At 47.2% G+C, this 12,757-nt stretch overlaps 2 protein-coding genes across 3 annotated transcripts in view; one reads left to right on the forward strand and one right to left on the reverse strand.

Moving 5' to 3' along the window:
* NEU2 (neuraminidase 2) overlaps positions 1 to 545 on the reverse strand; it is a 37,058-nt gene extending 36,513 nt beyond the window's left edge. The window contains exon 1 of the mRNA XM_086754733.1: positions 512 to 545. The gene's annotated coding sequence lies outside the window, so the exon portion shown is untranslated. The remainder of the gene's footprint in view (positions 1 to 511) is intronic.
* The window catches only part of NGEF (neuronal guanine nucleotide exchange factor), a 42,813-nt gene that overhangs the window by 8,941 nt on the left and 21,115 nt on the right, over positions 1 to 12,757 (forward strand). For both annotated transcript variants that reach the window (XM_086754731.1, XM_086754732.1), the window contains exons 3-5: positions 6,354 to 6,539; positions 6,674 to 6,774; positions 11,433 to 11,707. In XM_086754731.1, coding sequence (XP_086610857.1) covers positions 6,354 to 6,539; positions 6,674 to 6,774; positions 11,433 to 11,707 — 562 coding nt within the window. The remainder of the gene's footprint in view (positions 1 to 6,353; positions 6,540 to 6,673; positions 6,775 to 11,432; positions 11,708 to 12,757) is intronic.

The following is a 12,757-nucleotide window of genomic DNA, read 5'->3' on the forward strand; positions in this document are numbered from 1 at the left end:
TTTTTTTAGTAAAAATAACAACTGTAGGTATTAAAAAGTTATTACTGGCAAAATCTCGTATTTCACAGGATCATACAGAATAGTAAGCAATAACATACACGATTCTAATTAAGCATCCTTCCAGCATGCAACCAATGAGTCCGCCCACCTATTCCACCCAGTCTCTGCTCATTGGGTTTTTCAGCCCAGTTATGGTGTCATTACCCAGCAAGGTCTAGGCTTTGTCCTCCAGCTCTCCCAATCTGATCTGCTTCATCTGGACATACCCTGACCCTCAGGTCCTCAAGCAATCTCTTTGCTTCACTCCTGACAGAAATCAGCCTCAACTTGTAATTCCCTACACAATTTCCTCAGCCTACTGTTTCCCAGACACATTATTCCTCTCTCTTCCCTCCTGCAGATCACATCTCAGTGTCCTGCCGTTCCCTCGGCTCTTCACTCCTTGGCTCCTCATACAATCTGTCTCCCACCCTTCCTCCAGTGCTGTATTTTACAGCCTTTTCCAACTCACCAATTCCTGAAGCACTCAGCTGTGGGCAAGTTCCTCTTTTCATAGCAGTCTTCTGGTCCAGAAGTAGGTATCTCCCTCTCCATGCTTGAGTCTTGCTCCCTCTGTTTTTCAGTCAAGTAGTTTTCTCATCGTGCTGCTTGGACTCAGCACAAGGATCGCTGAGGATATGGCAGAAATGGGCTTTATTCACAGGGCCTAGAACTGGACCTGGCAGTTTTGACAACTGCGATATCAGAAATGTTTCTCTCAGCTCTGGACAGGGCACACATTCTCTCCATCGGCAGCAGCTCAGGGATTTTAGATGCTAAATTCTCAGTCTAAAGTTTGTTTGTATTGCATAGAGTGCAAAAGGGCCTATAGTTTCTATGGATTTTCACAAGTGTGGCAAAGATGAAGCCCTGGCAAACCCCAAATTTCAACTCTTACATCAACAGACACCAAAGCTTCTCAAAGGACAGAAAAACAGGTTTTCTGTTTTCTTTTAATAGAGATACAATAATATTTTCCTAAGTCTAAGAAATTGTTAAGCTTTTTTTTTTTAATATATAAAAAATAATCTCATATAGGAAATATATTTTTAGTTATCAGTAAACCTGCCAGACTCAACATATATAATTAAGGTATTTCGGTGAAAGCTTAAGGAGATTTGGGAGAACAGATGTATTCTTGACCTTTATGATCTAAAAATATTAGGAATGAGGAGTTCCATTTATCTCCCACTAAAAAGTCAAAAACCAGGAATAAAAATTGCCCAGAGACACCTGTTGTCAAAAACACTGCTAAAAACCACACGTGAACAGAGGGAACCTGAATGAACTTGAACTATGAAAATATACTTGACTAGGTATAACGTTATTCAAATTTATTACCAACTTCACACTTCTCCACAAATTTGGTTATCTCAGATTAAAACAGTGCTTCTTACCTCATCTTGTGGCCTTTCTTGGTGTGAAACTCCCACTGACTAGAAGGGTTTGGGGAATTTTTCATGAATAAGATCTGCTGGACTGAATCTTCTCTTTTTAGTTTCTGGAAGAGGAGGTCTAATTTCTAAAAACTGCTAGAAGAGAACATTTAAAAAATGCATTTCAGTATTATTTGAAAACAAACTCTTTGCACAGCTTTATTCTAAGGATTGCATAGCTTTATTCTAAGGATTGCTTTTGAGTTTAGATAAACATAAGAAATCTTAATTCAAATGCTTAATCATTTTTCAAAATTACTAGCACCTGAAAATAAAAGCCAAGATTGGAAATTCATTCCTCAAACATAACTTAAATGAGATAATTGTAATAAACTAATTATAAACTCACATTAATTATCACATTTTAATACAACCATGGACCAGGTCAGCCAACATTTAAAATACTTTCCAACAGTAGTACAGTGAAGCTGGGAAGAGTCTGCAACCACATGAACCCCTTATTTGCAGAACATACGCAAGCTCAAACCTGCTCTCCTTTGCCCAGAGGGAGCGGAACCATGGTCATGCTCCATGCCACCACAGCACGGCCATCCAATGATGGCCATGATGAGCATTTCCAGAGCTTGTGTTCTTGGGGATCCTAAGAATTCCTGAGAGAAAACTGGGCTTTGCTCAGTCATGGAGTTGCACGACTTCTGCCACCAAGGGCACAGGCCACACAGCACCACTTCCGTGGTGCTGGGGTAGGATTTTTAACTATTTACTATTTTTAACTATTTACGTTAATGCATGTTGTTCTAGTAGTCAGATTATTTCTTTAGCCCTACAACTAGAAAGGGAATTTTACCCTGAAATACAGGTATTTTGGTAAGAAAACTGATCTGTCATCATGAGATTTTACTGGTTTTGATGATACAGAGGGAAGCTTTTTTGGCTCTAGATCAAATTCATTGTTGATACAGTGAGAGAGAAAATAAAATCTCCTCCAGACTCCTACCTAGATGGTTAAGATTAGGTGGAGCAGGAACTTCTGCCTGAGCCTGCAGTTCTGCAGCAGTGTAAAATAATCCAGGGTGGCACTGCCACGGTCTTGCCATCCATCGGCATGTCTGCCACCTCTGCTGTGCTGGCACTTGCATTGAGCTCACCCTGTAGTGAGAAAATCCACACACACGCAAGGCTAGTTCTACCAGGAAAAAAAAAAGAATCGTTTTCCATCAGTTTAGCTGCCAAAACCTGCTCACCAAGAATGAGACAAGTGTGAGTGCTGGCATAAAAGTGGAGGTAGAAATCTGCTTCAGGGAGTCGAGTGAAAAGTGGAACTGAGCAGCCAGGTCAGCTTTAACTGTTCACAAAGTCCTAACAGTTGTGGAAGTAGGGAGGAAAGAAGAGGCAGCTATGCTGGAGCTATTCTCCTTAGCAGAAATAGTCCAGTATTGACTGACCTAAAGTGGTATCTGGTGAATAAGGCATTCACTAGGTTCACGCACCTTTCCCAGTGACTAGAGAAAACGGAGCAAGTCCGGGAGGAGAGACTGATCCACCCTGAAACAGGCAGTAACATGTGGGATGTGAGGGAATGACACAGCCGTGACTCCGACCTGCTGTGAGAGAATTGCTTGTTTGCCTTCCTTCATTTTTCATTACAGACTTGGAAAGCTCTCTGTTTTGTCCCCAAACAGAAAAGCAAGATTTGGAAAACCTTGACAATTTTTGCAGGACAAAAATATCTCTTTCTTGATATATATCATTTTTTTTTTACTGCAGTCCCAGAGCGCTGGGAACACAATGTCATCTCACCTGGGAGAAAAAGGATCTCTCAGGCACTTGTTCTGTTTACAGACGTTCTCTGTATGTCAACATGAAGTATGAGAATAAGCCTGGAAATGTAGAAAGAGCAACAGTTTTTAAAGATCAAATTACAATAAAAAAGAAGAAGAGTTCTAAAGGAAGGAGAAGTATACTATTGGTCATTGCTACACAGTGGAACAGATCTGAGACACAAAAATACAAGCTCCCATGGCCACAGGGGGCATTTCACCCTCAGCCGGTGTTCTCACCTCTTCATAGCTTCCAACATTTTTGTTATCATTATTACTTTTAGTGGCGTTTTTCAGGCTTTCGTCTCAGACCAAAAGTGCAATTATTTTGGAAAATTTGAAGGAAAAAAAGGAAGACAGGTAGGATCAAATTACCAGACAGTTATGGGCTCTTGAAAAGATTCCTTCTATGTTTGAATGGTTTTTATACCATGACCCAGACACTTTTTCCAAAAAGAAATTTCAATTTGTAACAGATTTAACTCTTGGAAGTGAGGGGTTAGAATCTGTTAAACTCTTAATGCGTATTTCTGAAAGAGATTTTTTTTTTTTAGTAGGTACACCCAAAAGTTATATTTAGATATATATTCATTGTAGCACTGTCAGTAAGAGCTTTTGCATTGGCTTCCCTTTGGGTACTAGGGAGAACTCCCCACTGCTCTTGGTCCTTCTCCTTAAGAAAATAGTAAACAGCATCCTTGCTCTTCCAGAACTCAAGACAACGAAGAGGCTCTGTACAGTTAATGTCCTCCCTCCCCTTTTCTAAGAAAGAAGCTTTTTAGCATCCCACCCACTTCCTAAAACCCTTGACAATATTCTTGCCCTGGCAGCAAGCCACCAAAATGTTAGTTATTAGGCAAAGCTTCAGATAGGCTCTGCAGCTTTATCCCTTCTACAAGATTTTGGCAGCTTCCTCACTCACCTGTCTCCCCACACCCCTTAGCCCCCATGTTTAATGGCGGATAACCCACTTTCATCCCATATTTCATCCAATCTCCCCTGTACTCCCCCAGCTGTCAGGCCATCCTCCTGCACTTCTTTATGAGGCAAAACAGGCTCCAGCTCTCACTCTCACCCTGATTTTTCCTATCGGTTGTTTGGTCCTTCTGACTTATCAGTCCAGGACCGGACCTAGACTGGACTGACAGCCTTCTCCGAGTCCTCAAGTCCCTCAACCGACACTTCCAGCTATTTTCTCTCCTGTTCTGTCTCTTCATGACTTAAGGATCGAGCTCTCCAGCGTGCTAGATCAAGATCTAGTTCACATAAGCTGAAGGAGTTTTTCTGAATGTACAGTTATGTGCTGACTGGAAACTATCCTGATATATTATTTAGCAAATACAATATAAAAATGATAAAAAGGAAACCATTTTACACATACAGACCAACACACGGGTATTATGTTGTTGCATGAATTACATGATCATGCACAGACAAAAACATGGTTATTTATGCAACAGGGAGAAAGTGAATGCGAGGAATAGCTGAGTGTTTTCTGACTGTTAACTCCTCAATTGCAACGTGGTGCAGATGACATTTTTTTTTTTTGCTGAGGGTTACTAACGTGTAGGGACGAGCTGCACCCAACCCATCCACAAGCACTCGAACCGATCCGAGGGTGTAACCGTACTGTGGAGTGCAAGAGGATTTATCCCTGAGGCAGAAAAACAATTACCTGAAGGAAGACAGATATAGATCATTGAGTACTGAGATACTTGCTGCCTAAACGAGAACACATATCCTTATGGAAGTAGCAACGCTAAGGAAGGAGAGACGGAGGAAATGACCGAGCGGGCGCAAAGCCCTGCCAGAGGAGGAGAGGAAGATAGCGGTCAATGCCGTGGGGTAATCAGGGGCGCAGTTCCCGGCAGGAGGGATTAGGCTGAGTTTCCCAGTGATATTTCTCTAGCTCAGGGTTTCATTCCCAGAGAAGAAACGCACCATATGCACCAGATCTGGAAGCAGTTCAGGAGAGCCCCCCTCTGCCACCCCCTTTTCTCCCTCAAATCCAGCACCAGCCGCACGTAGGCAGAGAGGTGCAGGGGATGGAGGGCAGCTCTGCGCCCCGGGTCTGAGGGAGGAGAGGTCAGTGCCAGGGCAGGACCCCTCGCCCGCTGTGCGTGGGAGAGAGGGGCTGGGGCGTGGGGTTGGGATGGGGTGTGATGGGGTGTGTGGGTGCTTGCTGGGGGAGGGAGGGAGGGGATGGCAAAGGGGCTTCCCTGCATCTGAGGAATAAGCCTCTCTGCAGGAGAGCACGGGGGATGGAGGTAGGGGTGCCTGTGAAGGTGGGGGACCCCCGGGGCAGGGATTGCTGCCTTTTGGGGGGGCCCTTGGGGAGGAGGGAGTCAGCCTCCCGGCGGAGGAGGGACCTGCGCTGGAGCGCGGGAGGGGAGCAGGGGGGCTGCAGGGGGCCGGGGACTCTGAGGGGGGAAGCCTGAGGCGTCTGTTGGGGCTCGAAAAGGAATTTGGAGGCTCTGAGAGGGTCTGCAGGGGGGCTCCGAGGGGCTGTGGAGGGACTCGGGGTGGGTGGGAGCTCCGAGGATCGAGTTTGGGGGGCTGCGGGGGGGGGGGGGGTCTGAGGAAGTGGGGTTGGGGGAACTCTAACGGGCTGTGAGGGGTCTCGGGAGGGGTTTGGGGAAGGCTGAAGGGACTCGGCGGGATTTGGCAGAGCTCTCGGAGGGCTCGGAGGAGATGTGGAGGCTGCGAGGGGCTGGAGGGCTCTGAGAGGCTTGTGGGAGCCCGAGGGGAGGCTCCGAGGGATTTTGAGGGAGCTCTGGGGGGAGAATCTGTGGGGACGCCTGAGGGGATTTTGGAGGGAGAGCCTGAGGGGTTTTTGAGCAGCTTTGGGAGGGCTCTGAGGGGATCTGGGAGGAGAGCCCCTGGGGGCGCCTGACAGGGGGTCTGAGGAGAGGCTCCGAGGGGGCTCTCTGGAAATTTTGCGGGGAGAGCCCGTAGGGACGCCTGGGTCGGGGGGGTGCTGGGGAGAGACTCTGAGGGGACTCGGGAGGCTCTGAGGGGGTTTGGGGGCTCAGAAGCTCTCGAGGGGCTGCGGGGGCGCCCCGGGGGCGGCCGCAGCTCCCCTCTCCCTCCCGCGCAGGCTGCTGCCATCCTACCCCCGTTACCGTGGCAACCGCCCGGGCTCCCCCAGCCCCGCACCGCTGCCGCCGCCGCCGCCGGAGCTGCTCGGCAGCCGCCTGCCGCCGCCGGCCATGGAGCTGCTGGCCGCCGCGCTCAGCGCCGCCTGCGCCCTGGACCAGGACGGCTCGGCGGGACAGCCCGGCAGGTGAGAGGAGGGCGGGAAACGGAGGGCGGGAAACTGAGGGCGGGGGTGGGGGGGGATGCGAGGGGCCGCGCGCGGGGGCGGAGGGGGGGGGCGTCCACCGCTGCCCCGGCTGAGGGTACCCCCGCCGCCCACAGGGAGCCCCCCGCTGAAGAGAGCCCCGCCGGCACCGCCGAGGCACCGCCGCCCGCCCACCCCATGACGGCCGACTCCTGGAGGAACCTCATCGAGCACATCGGTAAGGAGCCGTCCCCCGCCTCCCTTCCTCCGGTCTCGGCGGCCGGGGGATCCGGCCGGGCTGTCCGGCGGCCGCGCTCTCCCACAACTTCGCCGCTACTCCCGTTTCCCGCCGAGCCGCCGTCTCGCGCCCCCCCCCGCCCCCCAAACCCAGCAGCGTTAAGCGAATGGAACCCAGATCTCGGCCACGGCGGTGCAGGGCCGGAGGGGCCTCGGGCGGGGTGAGGCGGTTGTGCTGCGGGAACCCGGCTCTGCCCCCTCGCTGCCGGTGTAACACCCCCGTGGCCTCGGCAGCGGCCTCTTGCCGCCTTCGGGGGCATCGGGTCTGCACGCCGCCTGGCAGGGGATCTACCGCTGCCGCTGAGCAGCTGTACCTCCATTCACAAATAACGATTGCATCTTGTAACTACGAAGCAGTTAAATCGTTAACGCCACAGCCAACTTTCCGCTGCAGTCTGATTCTGCATGCTCGGAAAGGCGTGAGGCTGAAGTACGGGGGCGTGAGCGGTGCGCGCCGGGGTCAGCGTGTGCTTCTGACAGCCGCTGGTGTAGCGTTTGCGAGGGACGAGTAAGTTATTTTATCGTTTGTGGTCTCTCTGTTAAGGCAGAGTTGAGGTTATCTGCGTGGCCACAGAGGAGAGGATTATTATGCTTTTTGCTCTTGTGGCATTTTTGAAATTTTTTTTTGTGGGATGCGGAGAGGAGCGTCATAGCTTGTTTCTTGGTTTCCCACATCTGAATTGTGACATTCCTCAGAGAGATTTGGGCAACCGCAAAGTTAACCCCCATCCCGAGGCAGGTTTTATGGTGGGAATGGAGAAGCTTCATTTTTAAACAGTTCTGTTCAATTTCAGGAAATTAAACTGCAAGATACTTGAATCCAGAGGGCAGGAATGTAGCACTTTGCATGGGAAAATCAGATAGATAACTCTCATGAGCAGCAAGGCAAACCTCCCTGGCAGGAACAAGGCGACTTCTCACGTTGTCGCTGGGAGAGGAGAGCTGTTGAGGTTTGGTGTCAGTTCTTTCACGTCTTTCAATTGATCATGGTGGGCAAGGCTGATTCTTGGAGTGCCTGATGCCACTGGGACAGTGCTGGGGAAAGAGGCTGGTGTGAAAGCAGCAGCAGCCTGCCAGCATCTGTCAGGCAAAACAGCTGAGTTCGGGGCCTTCTGGAGGAACGTGGTGAACAATTTGCATGGATGTTGCCAGATCTGTTACTTGCTTTTGACTGTGTAGGTACTAATCTCCCAAGGTAGCGTGTCAATACATTGTCAGTTTACAGGGACTGTGCTGCTAAGAGGCATGATAAAAATATGAAAACCAGCAGGACTTCAAAGCAACCCCGTTGCTATATTCATATATATTTTTATGTGCTGTTTATCACAGGGAAGCCGTGTGGTAGCTCTGCATGCATCAGCGTAACTGCAAGTAGGTCTCTTGCACCTTGATGGAGGAGGCAGAGTTTTGACAAACAGAGATGCTATGGTAATCCTTGACAGAGAGGTCGTTTCAAATGGCTGGAGCACACTCATTCCCTTCCCTCCCTCCTGTTTTTGAGGCATTAATGGACTTTTTGCCTGAAACTGGAACAGAGAATTTCACAGACATTGCCTCTGGACCTCCTGAGATTTTACATAGCTTTTGGTGTAATAGCATTTGCTTTAAGAGCACTGCGAACTCTCTCAGGCGAGCATTTTCCACGATTAGTAACTAGTTTTTCAATTCCCCTCCCAGTTTTTGAGAGAGCTGGGAAGGGAGGCTGTGACAGCAAAATTAAATTGAATAAACATAAAGGGAAAAGTCTATTATGTACTATACAAACTATGTAAACACTCCCTGGGAAGATCAGCCTTAACCACTTGTGTCAACAGGCTGCACCAAACCCATGCTCTGACCGCACAGTTAACCTTGAGCCAGGTCACGGCAGGGACAGTTGGGAACTTAAGCAATGGATGGAGCTCATAAAGGCCTCTGACGTTTTGTACTTGTTCACTTAGTAAATGTAAGCATTTAGTAAATCATCATATCATCTGAGTCACATTCAACTACTAATCTCAGCTTCTTTCTAGATATTCAGTCAGTTACAGATGTATTGCTCTCCTTTCCACATGTCAAAACCTTGTTCCCTGACCTTGCATCTGTTATGCCACCCGTTCTGTGCTGTGCCCATCTCTTACTTAATTAGAGCAGGCTTTTGCATGGCTTCTCTCATCTAAGCCTTTGCTCTGCCCCTTGTAACCTCCTTACTGACATATGGACGGACCTTTTACACTAAGATAGCGAGGATATCTTTTATGCTTGCTATCACAACGCTCTTTGTTTCATCTTACCCTTCTTCTGCCTGTCTTTTGTCTTTCTTCTGTTGTCACCTTTCTGCTTCCCGCCACTGTCTGTGGTAGAGCTTCAGCCGGTCTCTCTTCAGCTCCCTCCTTAAAATGAGTTACCTTTCTGTCATTTCCGAAGGACGCCTTTAGTCAGTCAGATCGCCCTGTGTCCATGTTGCCTTTGCCTGCCACTGAAGGCTCTGTAGATCTTACCTGTTTGGTTGGTCAGACAAGGAACCTGGAAACAAAATCAAGGTTCATTTTCTGGATTTTATTTCCTTAAAAGCAAGGGGGAAATTTGTCTTGAGGACCTTTTTTAAAGAGCTGCTCTCCAGATCAGCACAAGGGACCTAAATCCCCCTTACACAAAATATCTTTAATTGCCTCTGACTTGCAGGGCAGACCCACCAGCACAACACGGCTGTACGATCAGACACAGCAAGTATAATTATCTCCAGTATGAGTGAAATATTATGCTCCAGTTTCCCAGCGTGTGTTCTCTTGAGTCAAGCACTGCCCAAACTGCTGTAGGGTGTTACTTCCAGCCTGTCCTGCTCTCCGGTGCGCCATTTGGTGGGGCCACAAGTACCCAGTGCCCTGCTGCACCAGAGCCTCCAAGCATGGGCTGAGTTGACAGATCTGCACCACTGAAAGCAGCTCAAATTTAGCAGGCACTCAGCTCCATTCCTGAAGGAGTCTTTCCACCCCACCACAAGCTAAGCACCCTCACTGATGCTGAATATCAGGCAGGAATGCTTAGGAAAGCCATATAAGCCTAGCTGATGTGGAGAGAAATTATATAAGTAGCAGCAGCATGCAAAACTTCAGGAGAAGTCTCCTCTCTTTGGTTATCGTGTAGGAAGCTCACAGAAGACTGTATGGTTTCCTAGGCACAGCTACCCTTATTGCTATTTTAATCCTGTGTTGAACATCTTTCCAGGGAGAACAGATAACAGGATACACTCACAGACTGCAGTAATGCTGTCCTCGTGCCTGCGATTTTCCCCAGCATATTTGGATATAGTTTTAACAATGGCTGGTACAGAGCGCTGTGAAAACTGGCTCAGAGATTTAATAGGCCGTAACATCAACGTTTTTGTCCTCCCTAGACAAACTCCTGACCCAGTTGTCTCCCACCTTATTACACACGGAATCTGCTTCTGAGATCCGATATCGTGAATGCATGTGACCAGATAAATTTTAACCCCTAATGATTCAGACAAATTATGTAGGGTTTTTTTTTTTTAACATTGAGGATTTTTCTCTTTATTCATTCATGTTACACTTTGCGATTCAAGTATAAACCAAGGGGGATAATGTAAACTGCCCTTCTTCAATCTGAGTAAGTGAGGAGAGTGACTCAAACCAGGCTCATGCTTTCTTGTCTTTTCATATCTTCTAACTTACATTTTATGTTCAAGCAATTAATATTCTGGGTCCTACAGATGGCTCAGAAAGAGAAATGGGTCAGTTAGCAAGCCCTAGGAGGGACAGAGGATCTTCTAAAGATGGCCAAGGAACTTCAGGATTCCTGTCTTTTTCGTGCTGTCAATTGAAATCAGGAGTGGGGGCAAATTCTGTGCGATTTTGTCTGCTCCTGAAGTTAGTAATTGAAACTCAGAAGACACCTTTTGTGATTGCTGTGCCCAAGATGGTGTAAATTCATAGCCTTTGCTGTGGCATTCGGGTACCTTTTGAATGTTAATTTAGTATCTTCAATCATCATAGAAACCGAGAAGGAAAATAGAGGAAAATGAAGCAACATGTCCAAGGCTAAGCACAAAGTCAGTACCAAAACAAACTAGTAACTGTAGCTCATTGTCCCAGTGCTTCAGCTGCCTTAACAGCAGCTCAGTGTTTCCTGCTTAAGAATTTTCATGGCCATCAAATTGCTCCTTTAAAGTAGTTTAAATATATGCAGTATTACTTTTCCAGAGACACACTTCCACATACCTATCAATCTGTTTAACCTGTAACATAAGAATATTGCAGAGAAAATTGAGGTTTTAAAGAAATATTTTAAAGCCTGGCAATTAATAAACCACTTCTTTTATGTCTTTCAATTGATCATGGATTCATCTGACTGTGTTACTAAGAGTTTTGTGAGAGCAGATTGTTGACAACACTTTAGATTTAGAAATGGCCTTCCATTTATAGTTTCCACTTTTGGCTGAGATAGGAACGCTGTAATTGGCTTTTGCATTCAGCACGGAAGGGATCTCTCTCACCTCTCCTGAGGTGAACTAATGCAAAGCAAATACCCTTTCCCACAATACATTTCTACTCTTTAGTTGTAGCTATAACCTCTCAGACCTGTTATGTTGCCTCCCAGGACTCTTGTATCAGGAATATCGAGATAAATCCACACGCCAGGAGATTGAAACGAGACGACTGCAGGATTCACAGACAGACCCCGAGGAGAGTTCACCCAGTGAGGAAACCCCATCTGAAGCAGAACCTGCAAGTACAACCGAAAGCAAAGCTCCACCACAAATCAGTTTGCTGAGGAACTCCAACTCCAGGTTCAACTTGTGGCAGGATCTTCCTGAGATCCGGAGCAGCGGGGTCCTCAGCATCCTCCAGCCAGATGAGATCAAGCTGCAGGAGGTAATGGGGGAAGATGGAGTGTTTCTTAACTGGGTTGCTGCTTAAAAGAGTGAGAGTGGATTAAGTCAAATGATCAAGATTTAAAAATGAAAAGCTTCATAGCAGTCACAGACAAGTCTTACCCTGCTGAGTACTTTTCAGTGTTGCACTGGTTAGCACCACTCACTCTTTTTTTGAAACTACAGATGTTCTATATGCTATTGCCACTAGACATTTCTGTAGCAAAAGAGAACTTATTTTCCCTTTTCTGATTCAGCGTTAGGAGCAATTTATAAAGGAAGGGAAGGATGATGAAGAGGGTCTTCCAATGGAGCTTTTGTGCACATTAATCCTCTTCTGAAATTACTAGCAGGATACATGCTTTCCCACCAGAATTCTTAGAAGAATTCCACCATTAACTGTAATCTGTTTTAAATATGATGGCATTAACGGAAAGGGAAGGTGTGGAGATTGATAAGCTTCCTTATTTTTAAATGTTGTTACTTGGAGTCTTATGCAAAACAGTAAAAAATAATGACAGATATATTTGCATTTTAGCCATACAGTGCAGTGACATCACTTTTTAAGAGTCACAAACTGTTAATTTATAGGGCTGCATAAAACAGTGAAAGGGGGAGGTGAGGGTAGCTGCCACAATTAATGAAAACATCAGTCACACAACAATTTACAACTGGTTGCTATTATGGATAGCGTGGGGAGCGCAAGTGCTCTTTGTCAATGCATAGCACTGAATTCATAGCCAGCAGTGGAGATGAACAAGCCTTGTTTAGTGTGTGGTGTGCGTTGTAATAGGAGCAATGGACGTTCAAAGGCTCGATCCTGACTCCTGCTCTACTCCTGTGCCGGGATTGCTTCTGATGAGACTGTTGTGGCAGTGTGTCTGGTCAGCTCTGGCTCATGAAGTTGTACCCGAAGTGCTGAAGAACATCTCGAGGTGTGAGCAGTTCCCCCTAAGTATAGTTGGATTTGCGCAATCAACATCTACGAATTGCTTGTGTGTGCAGTGCCACCCTACTCCTGGCCGAGGCTGTAACTTCACTGTTACACTGG

The sequence above is a fragment of the Chlamydotis macqueenii genome, chromosome 9 (assembly GCF_036417535.1).
Source record: "Chlamydotis macqueenii isolate bChlMac1 chromosome 9, bChlMac1.mat, whole genome shotgun sequence".
In the NCBI taxonomy this organism is placed as follows: Eukaryota; Metazoa; Chordata; class Aves; order Otidiformes; family Otididae; genus Chlamydotis; species Chlamydotis macqueenii.